The sequence below is a fragment of the Heterodontus francisci genome, chromosome 11 (assembly GCF_036365525.1).
Source record: "Heterodontus francisci isolate sHetFra1 chromosome 11, sHetFra1.hap1, whole genome shotgun sequence".
NCBI classification, from domain to species: domain Eukaryota; kingdom Metazoa; phylum Chordata; class Chondrichthyes; order Heterodontiformes; family Heterodontidae; genus Heterodontus; species Heterodontus francisci.
The window spans coordinates 52,648,585-52,666,180 of NC_090381.1; the positions used below are offsets into that span (position 1 = coordinate 52,648,585).

Sequence of the window (17,596 nt, forward strand, 5' to 3'; positions counted from 1 at the left end):
ACTATTTTTCGTCTCCACACTTGCATAAGCAACGATGTGTTCCATCTAACATAAACCAAGTGCAATTCCGACTTAAAAGGACATAAGCGTCATTGAAAATAGTATAATATACATGCAAGTGTAATTTTTCGTATTTCATTTGATTGTTCACTCTTGACTCTCATAAACGATTCACTCACACAGATTTGAAATCCATTTTCCCCCTCTGAATAATTATTCCAATGGTTTATGGGAAGCAAAAGTATACGTCAGGAATTTCCATTTTGCTATAGGAGACCAGCCCCCTTGTGTTATCAAGTAAAGTTGTGCTAAAATGAATTCGCAGAAAGCTCACTTCTGAACTTTTTCCAGCTGCGCGTCCTTCCTCCTTTGGAGGGTTTTTTTCTAAAACCATTGTATTTGAAATCCCTGTTCAGATCACAGGCCTAATGCTGCAGCGTGTTTTTTTGCTTTAAGTCTCAAGTCTGCAATGCTGGAGTTTTTACTGGTGGTTTTGGCTGCTGCTGCCGCTGCCACCACAGTAGCGGATTCTGCCAAGGTGGCCAGGGGCAAACCGAAGGGCGGTGGCGGGAACATCATGTAGGGCGCATGTGCAGCCAGGTGTGGGTGGAGGTGGTGATGCGCGTGCGCCACGCTGTCCAACTGCAACTGTGCTTGGACCTGAAAGGACAATGGCGTCATGTTGCAATGATTCTCCTAAAACAGAATAAGGAGAGAAAATTATTTCAAACATCCTTCGTAATAGCGAGAGCGTTAATAAAAGGTGTTGGTGCACTAGACGAGAAGGAAAAGAAATGATTAAACTGAATTGGTCTAGTACCTGGACTGTCCTCTCTAACTGTTACTTCGAACGGGGGAAGCACTGAAAATACAGCACACAGTCCTGAGACTATCACATTACTAGCTTCTTTTTTGAAGGTGTGTAAACACTTAGAGTAAAATAAGACTTTTTAAACTTCGGCTGGTGAGGGATTGAAAGAGACAGTAAAGTGGTTGCATAATTTCCACCTCCCCGCTGTCTAATTGGATAAATAAGGTATTTTCCTATAAGTAGCGGCTCTACCATTCGAACAAAGTCATCATATGGACAATATGGTGGGTTCATAAGTTGTGGAAAATGTAATGCCTTCCCAATACCAATGAGCTGTACTCCATTGTTCCCAGGAAACTTTACCTCACAAGTGATAAAGACGCCAGTGAGTTACAGCATGTTCTCAGGAGTGCAGCAAATTGTGCACTCCAGGGCGTCTCACAATGCAAATAGTTTTAACCAAAAATAAATTAAAACAGAATAATGACTGCAAAGTGTAAAAGCTTCAGGAACACTTGAAAGAACACGTTGCCCTCCCCTACTCGCAACTACGGAAGAACTTTGTAGAAATTCACTGGCAGTGAGCAGTGTATTTGAAAAGCAATTGGAAACGTCAATTTTAAAGGGGTAAGGGAAGAGAAGACAACCGTGGAATTTAGCTTCATTTGCTGGAGTGTTCCGTAAGTTATTAAGAAAAAAAATTGACTTTTGGAACTGGTACCCCAACTACTTTGAGCCCCCCGGATTATACTCTATTCCCAACTCAGAGAATGGGTCTCTGAGGGGATTCTAATCTGTTGCGTTATCCTTTCACAATAGCTCAAAGGAGGAGACAGGAGAGGAAGCAATAACATGCTCAATTTAGCCGTCAAATTATCGTAGGGAGATCATTTTTACAATGGACAGAGAAAAGGAGATTGATAGAAGTTTAAAGCCAGTCTGTTAGAATATAGGGGTACGTGAGAATGAGGAAGATCATTCAAATCGTTAGACATGTAACACAAATGCACAGAGAATCAAAGCAGAACTAATAAACATGCATTCAAGCAATATTTGCTCGGCGTAGTGGGTAAGTGCACAAAATGATCTTGAGTCACACAAAACAAGAAGGTTCCAAAGCCTTGTTAATGCCGGGTGGGAGCGTTAAGCCTGAATTGGCTTCCGATTTGTATCAAGTAAATTCTACTTGAAGGTACAGGTGTATTGACTTGGGATGATGCCCAAAAAGTCAACGTAATCTGCAAATATATGTGCAGGTTCAAATATGAAGACGACACCTGGGGAGATCGTCCAGTATTGCCAGCGTTGGTGAAAACCTATGTTAGCATTCGCTGCTACCTCATGGAATAGAGGGGTGAAAGTTGTGTATATTAAAACAAATTGATGACTGTTCGGAGACAAACTGGGTAAACGTTTACACATTGTCAATGAAAAATAAGTTTAAAAATGTTTGAGTGATTACATTTTTAAGGTAAATGTGTGCAAAGGAATAAAACTCCGTTTCCATTGTCAGGCATCATGAAACTCCAGACAGAGCGCAACTCAAAAATGTAGTGCTATTCAAATCTAATTCAATGGACCAGATGCATAGCAAATAAAAGGTCGTTTTGCGACATGGGAGTCCTTTCACCTGGTTGAAAGCTTCGTAAGTGAAGACACTGCGATTAGTCAAAGATTTTTACATGAAAAACCAATCTTCTTACTGAACTAACCATGTTGCAGTATTTGCAGCACTTATGGGTAATATGGCAGAACACGTCATATAATACGGGTGGTTCGGCGATAATCAAATGTAACTAATTGAAAATGGTTATTCTTTACTGAACTGAAAAAAACACCCAGAATATCTCGGGAAACCCCCATGGGTTTTGCTTTCCCCTCAATGGTTATTAAATACGTTTTCACCTTTGGGACGACGTCCAAGGAGAGGTATTGATATCACCTCTTCATTATCAATATCATGTTAACAATAATATGAACAGAGTTGCTCTGAAAGATTAGGAAAACGTTCCTGGAAAACATTCAGTGGTATTTTACTTTCAAAAATAACCTTTATTCAAGCAGTGAGTGTAAAAGTTAAAAGTATTATATCTTCACTAACGGGTCTTGTATGCAATCGGTTTTGGTAGATTTATACTTGCCTGTTGAAATGGCATTCTCAAGGCTCCCACATTAACGTACGGTGCGACTCGACAAGCTTCGAACTGACTGGAGGTTCCAATAAGTACACCTACAACAGAAAAATATGAAATTCAAATCCAAGTGAAAGTTCTCACCTCACGGTATGGACCCGCTACTGTTAATTAGTTTTTGTGACTTCGGATACAACGACCAAATTGCTATTATAATGATGAAATAAACATAATAATTCTGCTTAAAGCTATGTTACATATATGAATAATGAATGAATGTAACGTTTACTATTTTTGTTCACACCACCTCCCCCAGATATAGATTAAAATGTACCCCTTTAATCGTGGGCTCCTAACCTTGGTTGAAGACATAGCACATCTAAATTTTACATCAATATATTAAACTGCATACGTCAGGATATTGGCAATGATTAAGATTAAGTGTGCCACCATCGCCGATTCTGTAATTTAGCAAACATACCTTTATGAAGTTGATTCTCTTGCTTTCGACATTTTGCTCTTCTATTCTGAAACCATACCTATAGGGCAAAAATGAAGTAATTTAATGACAATGATTGGCAGCTGCATCTCAGATGTACGAGTTAGACTGTTCAAACTGACAACTATGCGATGCAATATCCCGTCGGACTTATTAATTATTAATGTGATTGACCTCGTTTATTTTAATTATCTGACTCTTACATACACGATGCATGGCAATTTCTTCTGGGGGAAAGATGCTGAAAACAACCAAAAACATATTAGCTCTTATTTTTCTTAATTTTTATTGATTCATGAGCAATTATTTTACGCCCTTTTTCACTTCTGGTATATGTTCCCATCCCAGAAGAACTAGATACACTTTATGATATCTAATACTACAACGATAATGGCTCTGACGTTGGAGCAATGAGCTCCATCCAATAAGGTTCTGCTCATTAGCAGACTAAAATAAAATAAGTATCTGCAAGAAAAAAAAATGTTCTCCTGATACCAAATGATATCGATACCGGGTAATTAGCATTATTAAAAAGGTTATATATATATATATATATATATATATATAAAATCGAATGTTTATTCCTTTGTTGATTTTAGCAAGGCAACATAATGCTCACAAGGACACAGATTAAAACCCATACAATAAATACCGCATTAATATGTTAAGCTGCTTTGCAATCCTCGGATGAAAGTCTGGTGTTAAATTATGCATGTACTATGTCGAAATAATTTTTATCTGCAAGTAGCATCACATGAGGAAGTTTCCCAGAAACATATACTGGCAGAAAAACTTTGGTGCATTTTGGAATTGTGAAGCCAAATTTACTTTCCATCAAACGGAACTGAGTTAAGACCTCAGTGTTTGTCTTAGACAAAGCACAACAGAAGATATTGTAGTCAAACATATTATTTGTTTAACATACGATTCAACAACTTGAATAAAATCAAATACAATTTGATGCGTATTAAAATCATCTGAAAACCTTTCCCTCCATTTTATTCCAATGAATCCTAATACAATATTTTTTCGGTCCAAATCAAAACAGCAAACGATTATACCGTGGAAACTACAATGACCTTACGTGGCAGCTAAAGTTAGTGTTGTTTGGCTCTTCAATGATTACTGTATCAAAATCTAATCTCCTTACCTTGATTTCAGAGTTCTGATTTTCTACATGCACATTTGAACTTAGGGAGTAGAATTTTTTGCATCAGAGAATAAAAGTAAAGGTCAGCGGGGAGACTTTTAGAACGATATTGGTTACAATGTGACCAACAACGACTATAGTAATAAACATAATTGTTCTAAGAGAATTGGAATAGGTGATAAGAAAGCTGTTGAAGACAGATTATTACAAGGCTACAATTGTTATAGTGCAAGTTTTTAAAAATGGTTTGAAAAGGTATAATGGTTCTTGAAATATGCAGTTTGCAGTCCTGAATGTACAATAAATATGAAAGACAGGGAGACAATACAGCGCTATACAACTTTTAATAAATAACTCAATTCAAATATTCGTAGCAAAGAGCTCCTTGGTATTGCCACTATTTAACAGCTTAAGTTTATTCTCGCCTTTTGCGATGCAATAATGAAAAATTATCTATACTTAGCACGAGTCAAATGGGAATTTGTTGGAAAATGTTATTTTATTATATTCGGCGAAACCACAACAAGGAGTACGTAAAGCGATCATAAAAATAGTTTTATTTTCCTTCTGTACACAATCATTTTAGTTTGTAGGTCTGTTTGATGGTTTTGAACGCTGGTCGATTTGTTCAGGTCAAGTTGCTGCTAAGTTTACCTCGTTATCGTATTACAAGCTGGAAACCCCCATAAGAATACTATACAGCTTGATGCAGATGGTACTGTAACAGAGGGCGCATGATAGCAATTTCCCAATAGCAGCTGCAGCTGCCGCTGGCCTATCAACCACAACTTCTCCGAAACTTCCAGTAAATTAATTATCAGTTCTTACGACACAAACCTATTTAATTCATCAGAGCGGCATACAGTGTCGACATCTGAAGGATCACTTATGTAAACATAAATCATTTTCTTCGTGTGCTGAGCCTGTTGTTTAGATGTTCTAATTTGATTCCTCTGCACGTAAAACCAAGTGCATAAGTATAGTACTGTATTTCTTTCTAACACAAGTGCAACCCACTACGTTTACTTAAATATAAATAATGAAATCATTCTCACTCGGTATATTAAAGAGTTATCGTACCAAATTCAACTGAGATATAGATATTTGCTATATTCCAATATGAATGTGTAAAAGGGAATATTTGCCTTACTTGTACCCTGGCTTCTGAGAGCCCCAGCCTCTGACTCAGCTCTTCTCTCATAAATGCATCCGGATAATGGGTTTCATCGAACAATCTCTCTAGCTCATTTAGCTGTTCCAGCGTGAAGTTAGTCCGACTTCGCCGTTGCTTAATTTTTGTCTGCGCTTCTTCTTCTACTGGTTTGGCATCTTCTTTTCTCTCTTTAATATCACCACTTCCTATAAATGACCATTACACGCGATAATTACACTGTTGTTTAAGGTACGGATTTCAAAAAGAATGTCTTGAAACGAACATATACAAAGATTATCAGGTATATGAAGTTAAAAAAATACTAGTTGCTTCCATTATAATTAAAAAAACATGGTTAATTTTAAACATAATTCAACTTCTGTCTTTTCCAGCGTACACTTGTTTGTGTACGTACGGCTCTTACCGTTGCCACGAGCCAATGCTTTAATCTTTAAAAGAAAGCTCATCATTCAGTAAAAAAGGTTTTTTTAAAAATTCAGGATGATTTTCTATTATTGTCCAAGTTAATCTTTTGCTTTCATAATTTTCTTATACAAGTACACACCAACTTAATAATAAACTTCAATGTTCAGTGGCGTCGGCCGGATTGTGTCTGAATATAATAGGCTGCACCTTTGAGTATTAAAGATGTGTATATCACTTATTGAAATAAACTTGATTCAGTAAACTTGCCATTGTAGACAGAGAAGCGCACATTTAATTAAACTACTTTAAATATTCTAAATAAATTATTATAAATTTACATAGCGTTTGTTCTCTGTTAAATTCCGCTCGCTCATTCCCTTATTTGTCAAGAATCAAAAGCTGCAAAATGCGTTAGATGGTAACAAAGAAACCAACTGTGAATAACCGTACTATTATGTTTCGTGACTATATATTTTGAAACCTTTTGTGGAAATTATAAAATTAAAGCTTCCAGACGTTTGGAGTTTAAATTTGGTTATCACGTTTTTTTTTTACGAAATACATAAACAGAGCCCTAAAATACAGCGAGTTCGGCCTCTCATACAGTGATACAACGGACAGATTAACCAGGTTTGACACATAGTGTTCACAACCTTTCCTATTTAGGACAATACATTCTCAACCAGAACGACGTTTGTTCGGATTTCTGAAATGCTCGTACTATATTGGCTTGAAAGAATAATTTATTTTTAACGAAATAAAAATACAACGCGTTGATATTTATCGTAAAGTATATTTACAAAGTACTGTACAATTACATGAGCATTAATACACTTTGTTGCCTGAAGCTCCGGAAACTTCCTCACTAGTGCTATTATTGTAATTGTCTTGTGAATGAGCAGTACGTTTGTTTCTAAGTGGAGCAACATCTGTCAAATACATGTGTACATAAAGAGTGATGAGAAATACACTGTGCCACACATTATGGACAACGTTAAGGCGTGAAAGCATTGCACGTTACACGGGAGAGATGTAAGCGGTTGGGTTTTTGTCGTTGCAATTTACAGATAAAAAGAAAAGAAAATAATTTTCGCCCCAACAAAAATGCTGATTGAAAACGTTGTCCACACCTAAAATGTAATAACATTTATGTATCAAGAAGAGCTGATTCATTTTATTTAACCATGAGAACCTCATTTATTATCGTAAATTAATTTACCGAAGAAAATATCATAAAATGATTAATGAACCGTTTGTGAGGCTAGTAAGTACTGTATTTACATTGCTGAAATCATATTCGGTAATCATTCATTTTAGGCTCCACAAAACGACAATATGCTGTGAAATAGAGTTTGTAAAGTATCGTGAGCGTGTGTTTTGTGTAATAAGTGCCCTTATAAATGGCGTCCCATATAAAATAACAGTATTTGTTTGTAAACCATTTCCGGACGTTGCTCTGAAATCGTATTCCGATTTCAGCAAGGGAAAACAAACTTAGTTGTACAGCGTCTAGTGTGAACATATCAACAAGATTAGTTCCGTCATTGTCATCTACCTATCGCTAAACATCTATTAAAAGCAAAGTACTGCAACTGGCTTTGAATGTTCCTTTTATAAAACACTTCCACGACATTATTCTGAGTATCACCAAATCCCATCTATTTAAAACTGATACCAAGCGAAAGTGCACGTTCTTTAAAAACAGAAACCAGAAGAAGCTATTAAGTTTTACACAATAATTGATATTTGATTGAACTGCATGCGTCACCGAATCCTTCTGTAAACATCCTGTCCTCTCGGTATTATCCCGGACACACTTCGCTTCCCTTATCAATAAGCATCTTCCACTTTATTTTTTTAAATCATTGATTGTGTAGTAATTAAACACCCTTCTTATATTGCCACTATGATTTAATGTACTTGAGTTATAAAAAACCACTAACTTAAATTAGCATGTTAACAGTATTCTGTAGTTTGATCTAAATGTGCTTATAGCCTTTGCATTTAATAACAAGGATGATATCGTTGGAAATGACAATGAATAAAATATTCTAACACTGACATAGTACCACGCGGGTCATCTGAAGTCACGCTAACTACCATCTGTAAGAGTATGAGGCTTGTTTACCAGGATCGGTTAGTTTTGGAGTGCCGCTGTCCCGCGGTCGCTCTGGCCCGATCTCTGGCTCACTGCTCGGGGATCGAGAAGCCCCTCGCTGTGCGCTGATCACTTCATCCCGGCTGCCTTCACTGATACTCGGCTCTCGAGCTCGCACAGGCCCGCTCTCCAGAACTTCTCTATACGTGATCCCATCCTTCTTTTCTTTTACCTTTTGATCAAAAGACTTCGAAACAAAAGCTGTAAGTTCTTCCATTGCTGTTCTGAGGAATATGTCCCTGTCTTTTTTATTCTTTTCAATACATCAACCGTGCAATATTTCTCTGTGGTACGTCGTCTTGGAGTTGAAATGCAAACCTGATCTTCCAGAATTCGACTTGCTCGGAGATGTAGATCTAGTACTGATGTGCTATTGAAGTCAGACTATTTATACTTTGCAATGCTTGCCCAGCTGCGCCCCTTGTACTCAGCAATTACCTCCCCTTGTACTCTTGATGTGTCCCCACTCCTGGAACACAGTTATCATCAGCCCCTGGGCTGCAACTCATACCTAGCGGCTGCTATTGGCCATTAATCCACCACTGACAAGCATTCGTAATTAATTTAATTAGCGAGTATTACTGCTATTGTTATTACTTAGCTAAACACGGGGGAGCTGGGATGGCACTGGGGTGTGGCCAAAAGCAATGACACAGCGTAGAGCGCAGTGAATGGATCGTCCCCAAAGCCAGCGACATTAAAACACCAAAAAAAGCACGCTAAAATCAGGTAAACTTTTGATTTGCTTAAGGTAAATCAAAATGTTATTTACAGCTTACATAACGTTTTTAGCAGAATTTTTACACAAACACGCGCACCCATGGAAGATTTTTAAAAATGCATACGTAATTTTGCTTGACGATAAATTATGAAATACCTGTTAATCTTTTTTTTTTCTGAATCGTATCCTGTTTGGGTCAAGTGCTTCATAGTCATTTTGTTTGCTTTAATTTACTTTAAATGCATACTTACATTGTAAATAATTCGAATTTGGTCACGTTTCTATATTGTTGCTGAAAACAGCAACATGCAAAAAAAAGGTAATGCATCACTTAAGTCATTGTCGTTGTTTTCTTAAAGTTGCTTTAAATCTTCAGTTGGCGGATATTGTACATAATAAAGTGTGGGCAAAACACACTTGACTGGTATCTTCGATGTAAATTTTTTTGAGGGAACCGGACACATTTAAATCTTGTCAATTTATACAGACATCCAGCGGCCAGTGCAATGTATGTGGAGATGCTTTATATGTCGTTATTTATGCAGTATTCATACTTTCTGCATACTTTATAGGAAGTATAAAGTGGATCATTCAAATAATCCGGCGGTGCCTGAGCAAGGTAATGAACGAAAACAAATCTATTCATCAGGTCTTTGTCCAATGCGGACTCTACATTAAATGCAAAGCTTTAAACATTAGGAATTTTAGAAGTACCGAAGAATAATTTGTTTATTGTAATATTCGTAGAGAACAATTTATGCAGATCTATTTTTTCACTTAAATACTGACAATGGCATGCGTATTTGACTGAACCTAAAGTAATTTAATCTGTGCCATTAGCAGGGCCATCAGTTCACAAATACTTCATTATGGTTTAAAGATTAACACTTTGCACTGTTGATCCAGCAAGTTAATTACACTATTTACACTGTATCTCATTTAGACCGATTACTTGCATTTCTCACCCATTGGTCATCAATTTAACATTGCAAATCTGAAACCTCGATCCTTCGTAGAAAATACATCAAATTATCACAAAGATGAAACTGGACCTGAACTGTTATGTCTCTTCAATGCATTATCTGATCTGAATGACTTGAACTAAAATTGTGTTGTACCTTACAATAGGGATGCATTAATTTAAATATAGTCTATGTTGTCCATTCTTCAAAAGCGATATGATAAATTTTGCTTGCAATTTTAATTAATAAGAAAACGACCTGGGGAAAAGAGCGATTAATTCATAATTATATTAACTTTCATATGGAGATTAATTGTTTTAATAAAGTATGTCTGAAAAAATCCAAATGAACAAATTTGTTTCAGTGAAATAAACAAAATGTTGCAATTTCTGTTCACTAATAGCATAAAATACTGCAATTCTGACAAAATAAATTAAAAAGTTTGCAATCCGTTAAACGGTCAAATAACGAACATAATTTCAGTGATGTTCAGAACTTTACAGAGAAACACTCTTTATTACGATTGTAACAAAATGCATTATAATTTTTCAGAATACTTTATTCTTACTGACAGAGTAGGTAAGGCACAGGCGCTTGAAACATAGCGCTGTAATTCTCATATGTCTTCCTTACTACGCCAGCGATAAACTACAAATAGTTTTCAAAGTTGTTGAATACACAGAAATATTAATGGCCCACGAATTTAAGGTAGTGTGTGAAAATGCACGGGTACCATTATACAATACCTGCGTGTGCGAAATTACAAGTTCCTTCATGGATTGGGGATTAGTTTAAAATTCTGAATAGCTGTTGGTATTAATATATTGCAAATATATTAATTTTCTTATTTTAAAATATACGTTGCACAAATTCATGCACGTTTCACTGAAGGTATTTAGGAATAAAACTGGTCCATCCAAGAAACCTAATTGATCTATTATTAGCATTTGATAAACATTGAAGCTCATATATTTGTAACTTCAAATGGGGCATTATGGTAATCCACGAATCACAATATAAGTAGGCGGAAATTGCAGTTTCTGTTTATTATTTCCTTTTATTGCTTTAAGTGTATATAAACACTTGGGATTTTATGATATTTAGTTATTTCAATTAGTTTGGAAATTGCTAGACAAACATATTAATTTACAATACAAATGGTGCACATCACCCCGGTGAGCAAATTCTCTGCATCAATATAACTTTCCCTTTGTCCAGAACATTAAATATGGTCCTGATGACGTACTGAAACTTAACCATGTTCAACTTTCCCATAATTGCCTGACATCCTACTGGGAATACACGGCAATTGCCAGCTATTACATTTTCAAAATAATAGTTATGCCATTTTTAAATACGAACGCACATACCTAAATATCTCGCTATTCCATCTTTTCTAAAAGTGAATGTTTGACAGAGAAATATACTTCACTAAGAGTGTTTTTGCCCAGTTTTCAGCAAACCCTAAGCAAAGGCAAAAATAATGATTAATTCATGATGTATGAAACAGCTACTGTACGACTTCGTCATGCCGCTCAGCTACTAAAAGTAGCAGAGTAATAAAAATGTAGATTTTACAAAGCGATTTGTTTCCTTTTGTAATAATAGCATTCGTGTGCTGAGCATCTTTTGGAGAGAGGATCCATTTTTCTTGTTTTAGCTCGACTCTCCCAGACCCCTTTTGAAAAAAACGTCGCATGTGTACCCAAGATTTGCAGTTGACCCTTCTTTCTAATAATTATTCTGATTAATAATTATTATAAGAGCGTTCATTGCACGATAAGCTTGGTAACATTGCCTCGTGACAAAAGCAGAGATAGTTGAAAACTTCCCCAGGAGCACGAGCTGAACTAGCTCGCGGTGAAAAGGTTCGGGGTCAGCAATTGATGAGTCGGGATCGATTTCTCTCCCCTATTCTGGCTGGGGAGCGGATCGGTCGTCGGCTGAGTGAGTCTGTTGCATATGGCGGCGTCCTTGCGCCGGGGTTTGTAGGCGAGTCCCTTTAGTTAAAGCCTAGTGCTCGCGCAGGTATTTACTTTTAATAAATAAATAGTAGAAAATGTCGATAGCGATAGGCAGCTGGTTGTCCAGCTGCTCGTAGTCTGTCTGAGAGTGGGAAATGTGTAAACACCGAGGCCTAAAGACGGCGCCTCTGCCGTGGCCGCTCTGTCTTTCTTTCTGTCAGTGTGTTTAGTTCGGTGTGAGGAGGCCGAGTCCCTGGGCCCGCCCTGTGCACTCCGAGTCCGGGGGTTGGAACCTCTTCGGACAGAGGGTCGACCCCCCCCGGGCAGCTTCCTGCCTGCGATTTGTAGCTTTTTGTTGTTGGTTTGAGGCAGCATTTGTAAACCGTTGAGCTGCGCTGCCCAGAACGTGTAGAGGCTCCATTAAAGGGCCCCACATGGCCAAAATTTCAGGCATGCAAACCTGAAAATTCTGTTTACAAAAACAGTTGCCGGTACTCAGAAAGCAAGACGTGAGCTTTATTGTCAAAGGTTTTGGAACAGTTTGCATCTACCACTGTTTTTAAATCGGTTGTTTTTGATATTTTTGGTTAGGTTTCAGTTTCAAAACAACATTTTATCTGTAAAAGATTTCACAGGATAAACTATTAAAATTTTTGTTGTTGTGATAATCGGTACTTGCATACTCTTTTTCTTTTGGGCCTCCTTATCTCGAGAGACAATGGATATGCGCCTGGAGGTGGTCAGTGGTTTGTGAAGCAGCGCCTGGAGTGGCTATAAAGGCCAATTCTGGAGTGACAGGCTCTTCCACAGGTGCTGCAGAGAAATTTGTTTGTCGGGGCTGTTGCACAGTTGGCTCTCCCCTTGCGCCTCTGTCTTTTTTCCTGCCAACTACTAAGTCTCTTCGACTCGCCACAATTTAGCCCTGTCTTTATGGCTGCCCGCCAGCTCTGGCGAATGCTGGCAACTGACTCCCACGACTTGTGATCAATGTCACACGATTTCATGTCGCGTTTGCAGACGTCTTTATAGCGGAGACATTGACGGCCGGTGGGTCTGATACCAGTGGCGAGCTCACTGTACAATGTGTCTTTGGGGATCCTGCCATCTTCCATGCGGCTCACATGGCCAAGCCATCTCAAGCGCCGCTGACTCAGTAGTGTGTATAAGCTGGGGGTGTTGGCCGCTTCAAGGACTTCTGTGTTGGAGATATAGTCCTGCCACCTGATGCCAAGTATTCTCCGAAGGCAGCGAAGATGGAATGAATTGAGACGTCCCTCTTGGCTGGCATACGTTGTCCAGGCCTCGCTGCCGTAGAGCAAGGTACTGAGGACACAGGCCTGATACACTCGGACTTTTGTGTTCCGTGTCAGTGCGCCATTTTCCCACACTCTCTTGGCCAGTCTGGACATAGCAGTGGAAGCCTTACCCATGCGCTTGTTGATTTCTGCATCTAGAGACAGGTTACTGGTGATAGTTGAGCCTAGGTAGGTGAACTCTTGAACCACTTCCAGAGCGTGGTCGCCAATATTGATGGATGGAGCATTTCTGACGTCCTGCCCCATGATGTTCGTTTTCTTGAGGCTGATGGTTAGGCCAAATTCATTGCAGGCAGCCGCAAACTTGTCGATGAGACTCTGCAGGCACTCTTCAGTGTGAGATGTTAAAGCAGCATCGTCAGCAAAGAGGAGTTCTCTGATGAGGACTTTCCGTACTTTGGACTTCGCTCTTAGACGGGCAAGGTTGAACAACCTGCCCCCGATCTTGTGTGGAGGAAAATTCCTTCTTCAGAGGATTTGAACGCATGTGAAAGCAGCAGGGAGAAGAAAATCCCAAAAAGTGTGGGTGCGAGAACACAGCCCTGTTTCACACCACTCAGGATAGGAAAGGGCTCTGATGAGGAGCCACCATGTTGAATTGTGCCTTTCATATTGTCATGGAATGAGGTGATGATACTTAGTAGCTTTGGATGCTGACAGGGGGTAAATTTAAATATTGAGTAGACTTGCATACTCAATATTTAAATTTACCCCCTGTCAGCATCAAGCATAAACCTGTTCGGCAAGGGTAGATGCAGAGTAAACTATTTTCAATGTCAAAAATGCTTTCTTTGCTCGAACGTGGGAGAATAATCCCTCAATGCACCAATGTGAATTTTATTGCTTTCCAAACCCACAATCCTTTTATAAAAGCAAACTACTGTGGATGTTGGAAATACTCAGCAGGTCTGGCAGCATCTGTGAAGAAAGAAATGGTTAACGTTTCAGGTCTGTGACCTTTCATCAGAAACTTTTCCTAATTGTCCTCGCGAAGGTAGTGCTGAGCTGGCACCTTGAACTGCTGTAGTCCATGTAGTGTAGGTAAACCCACAGTGCTGTTGGGGAGGGAGTTCCAGGTTTTTGACCCATTGACAGTGATATAGTTTCAAGTAAAGATGTTGTGTGGTTTGAAGGGGAACTTGAAGGTGGTAGCGTTCCCATGCATCTGATGCCTTTATTCTTCTGGGTGGTCGAGGTCATGGGTTTGGAAGGTATTGTCGAAGACACCTTGTCAAATTTGTGCAGTGCATCTTGTGGTTGGTACACACTGCTACCACTGTGTGCTGGTATTGGAGAGAGTGAATGTTTAAGGGAGTGGATGGGGTGCTGATCAAGTGGACTGCTTCGTCCTGGATGTTGAGCTTGAGTGTTGATGGAGCTGCACTCATCTGAGCAAGTGGAGAGTATTGTATCACACTCCTGATTTGTGCCTTATAGATGATGGTCAGGCTTTGGGGAGTCAAGCAGTGAGTTACTTGCTGCAGAATTCCCAGCCTCTGGCCTGCTTTTGTAACCACAGTATTTATAACATACCAATACATGACAAAATGCCAAACATTCTTTTGAGGTGAGACTGCTTTCACCATCCCAGTACTTCACTCTCATATTGTCTAACTCTGCACATAAACCACAAGTTTGGAAAAATAAAATCTATAATTTTATTAACAGGTGCTTTTTGCAGTTCAGATAGATAGAGGTTGAAAAGTTCATGCAGGAATAGTATGCTTTACTGAAATTTTGGGGGAAAAATTGGAGTGTTGTGTGTGAAAATTCCACATATTCACCACAACATTGCTGAGAGTATGGTGTTAGTATTTGTTCTGGACTAATTTTAAACCACTTTCTACATGTGAAAGGACTTTGTCAATCTATTACATTACTCTATTTAGAGGACTTTATCAATTTTTGAGTTTTTACAGTTCAGATAATGCTGTTGTTAAAATAAATGGTAACACTTTTTAAAGTCTGTCCCTGTGCAAGAGAAAATACAAGTCCATGTTCGACAATGTAATAACCATTATGTTCACTACTATTTTTGTAATATTAATATTGAACAATATCTGACTTCAGACGTAGCTTTGAAACTATTCAAAAACATGTCAACTGAGATTAAAGAAATAAACTACTGTCCACATTTTTGGATACCACTAATTTGACTTGGTAGAGTTTTTGGCTTACAAGATGGCAATTCCCTTTTTAAAACACCTTAACATTTGAATAATTTGTATGAACATTTGGATGTTCTGAGGTCATACAAGTTGCTATATAAATGAAAGTACTTAATTTTTTTTCTAATTGTCCTGTAATAGTTTGCACTAGTTTTCCAGAGAAATATCTTACACTTAAAGAATTTTTTCAGTGCTGTGACAAATGGAAACCCTAATGTGCATAAGGAGTGATTTAAGTTTCTTTTACCACCACCTGATAAAGATCAAAGCATATGCCTTCCTGAAGTATCCAGATTCAAATACTAGTCGGTGGATTTAAATGCCTCAGTTGTGAATAGATCCTAAAATATGTTTTGTTTTCTAGGATACTTGGGAGCAAATTATTTTGACACTTGGATTCTATTTCAGGTTAGTGAAAACTCAAACTGTGTTTATGAAATATTATTTTCTCAGGATATGAAAATAGCAATACTCTCTTTTATGTGCTATCAATTGCTTTGAATTTTTTTTTTAAGCAATGATGCAAGACTGTTATCTTTTTATTTTTCCCCATGTTGTCATAGATTTTGCTTAATATTGCTTTCTTTCCATGCATTTGGGCAAGAATTTCTTCTACTGACAATGCGGTACAAATTTCATTTTTGGCACAATACAAAGGAAATTATTTCCTGTGTAATTGGGCCTTTTTACAAGAACGCCTTATTCTCTCCCCACTGATGCCATTCTTTACGTGGATATTTCCTACCTGCAAAGGTCAATTTTTAGAAAATAGTTGGGATAGTGGTCCATCATTTTGGGTTATTTTCTTCCCTGTCTTTATATTGTGCATCAGTCTCAGCTCAGATGGTAGGAAAGTAGCTTGCACCCTTATATTCATGGCAAGTAATTCTGAAGCTACTGGTGGAACATTTAAAAAAAAAAAAAATTCTCGGGATGTGGGAGTCATTGGCAAAGCCAACATTTATTGTCCTGAGAAGTTGGTGATACAGCTTGGTGGCTTTCAACATGATGTCAGAGGGCAGCTAATTTATGTTGATGTGGGACTGGAGTCCCAGATGAACCAGACCATGTAAGGACAGCTGGTTACTTACTGTAAAAGCCCTGAGAGAACCAGTTGGGCTTTTACAACAGTCAGTCAGCTTCATGGTTATTTTTATTGATACAGTCTGCACCGCTTGTTCATGTGAATTCGATTTGCCCCCTCAGACGATGGATGTTAAATCTGTATGAGATTTGGCAGGAAAGAGCGGTAAGTTGAGGCTGGCAGCAAACACTGAGGAAGTTGATGTAAAAATGGTCCAGTTAGATGAAGAGAGGAAGCCCGGCTGCTTCACTGCCCTGTGACTGACAGGTCTTGCTATCAATTGCACTGTTCCTTTGAGACACAAATAGTCTGGCTGAGCATGGGTTGAGGAGGTGAGCGGTTTGGGTTCTGAGTGGATCCGGAGCCAGCTTCCTCACGCCTGAGTTGCTAATTAGGAAGTTGTGGGGAGTGGGATAGGGTGATGGTGGAGCTTTGTGCTGTCCCTCTTCCTTCTTTCTCCCCTCCCCTCCCACTCTTCTCATCAGGCAAATTTTGGAGGTAAGGATCTCGGATCCCTCATCCAGTTAAAAAGTGGTAGTAAATATGTTGCATGATGCTAAATTGATCCAAAATCGGATTTTGATTTATTTAAATAGCCACCAACAGATCATCTGATGCAAAAGTCTCCATCAGCTGTTCACACTGTCAACATCTGCAGGCAGAAAGTGGCTTCAATCAGCTCTTCCTAAGTTATTAAAAACAGATAAAAGGGTGCACAGTTCTGAGGCACTCAGTTGCTCAAGTAAATGGTAAGAGCACTTAATTACACTTTAACAAAGTGTGAAATGCAAATGGAATTGACTTTAATAGGCAGCCTGCTTAATTGTGTTTTAAGCCTTTATAATTGAATTATAGGTGGCTGCCCGGGCTAAGTATAGGAAATGTATGTAGTGGGACTGTACCAGCTCTTTATTTTCAGATTTTTATAACCGAATTCAACTTTCATGGTGGAATTTAAACTTGCATTCTCTGGATTATTAGTCCAGTAACATAATCACTACGCTACCATTCAGTAGGTAGATGGGTAGCCCAGATATTACACATTCTATCCT

At 38.4% G+C, this 17,596-nt stretch overlaps 2 protein-coding genes across 5 annotated transcripts in view; one reads left to right on the plus strand and one right to left on the minus strand.

Moving 5' to 3' along the window:
• Positions 1-417: 417 nt before the first annotated feature.
• Positions 418-8,546, minus strand: shox2 (shox homeobox 2). Of its 2 annotated transcripts, none has more exons than XM_068041443.1 (5): positions 8,300-8,546; positions 5,743-5,951; positions 3,425-3,482; positions 2,953-3,041; positions 418-660 (listed from the first exon to the last, which is right to left on the minus strand). In XM_068041443.1, the coding sequence occupies exons 1-5, from the start codon at positions 8,544-8,546 to the stop codon at positions 418-420; spliced, it is 846 nt and encodes a 281-aa protein (XP_067897544.1). The 2 variants fall into 2 exon arrangements, with proteins under 2 accessions (XP_067897544.1, XP_067897543.1); XM_068041442.1 differs by having other exon boundaries at positions 418-696.
• A 3,386-nt stretch (positions 8,547-11,932) lies between these two features.
• The window catches only part of rsrc1 (arginine/serine-rich coiled-coil 1), a 563,128-nt gene continuing 557,464 nt past the window's right edge, over positions 11,933-17,596 (plus strand). For all 3 annotated transcript variants that reach the window (XM_068042148.1, XM_068042149.1, XM_068042151.1), the window contains exons 1-2: positions 11,933-12,040; positions 15,825-15,868. The gene's annotated coding sequence lies outside the window, so the exon portion shown is untranslated. The remainder of the gene's footprint in view (positions 12,041-15,824; positions 15,869-17,596) is intronic.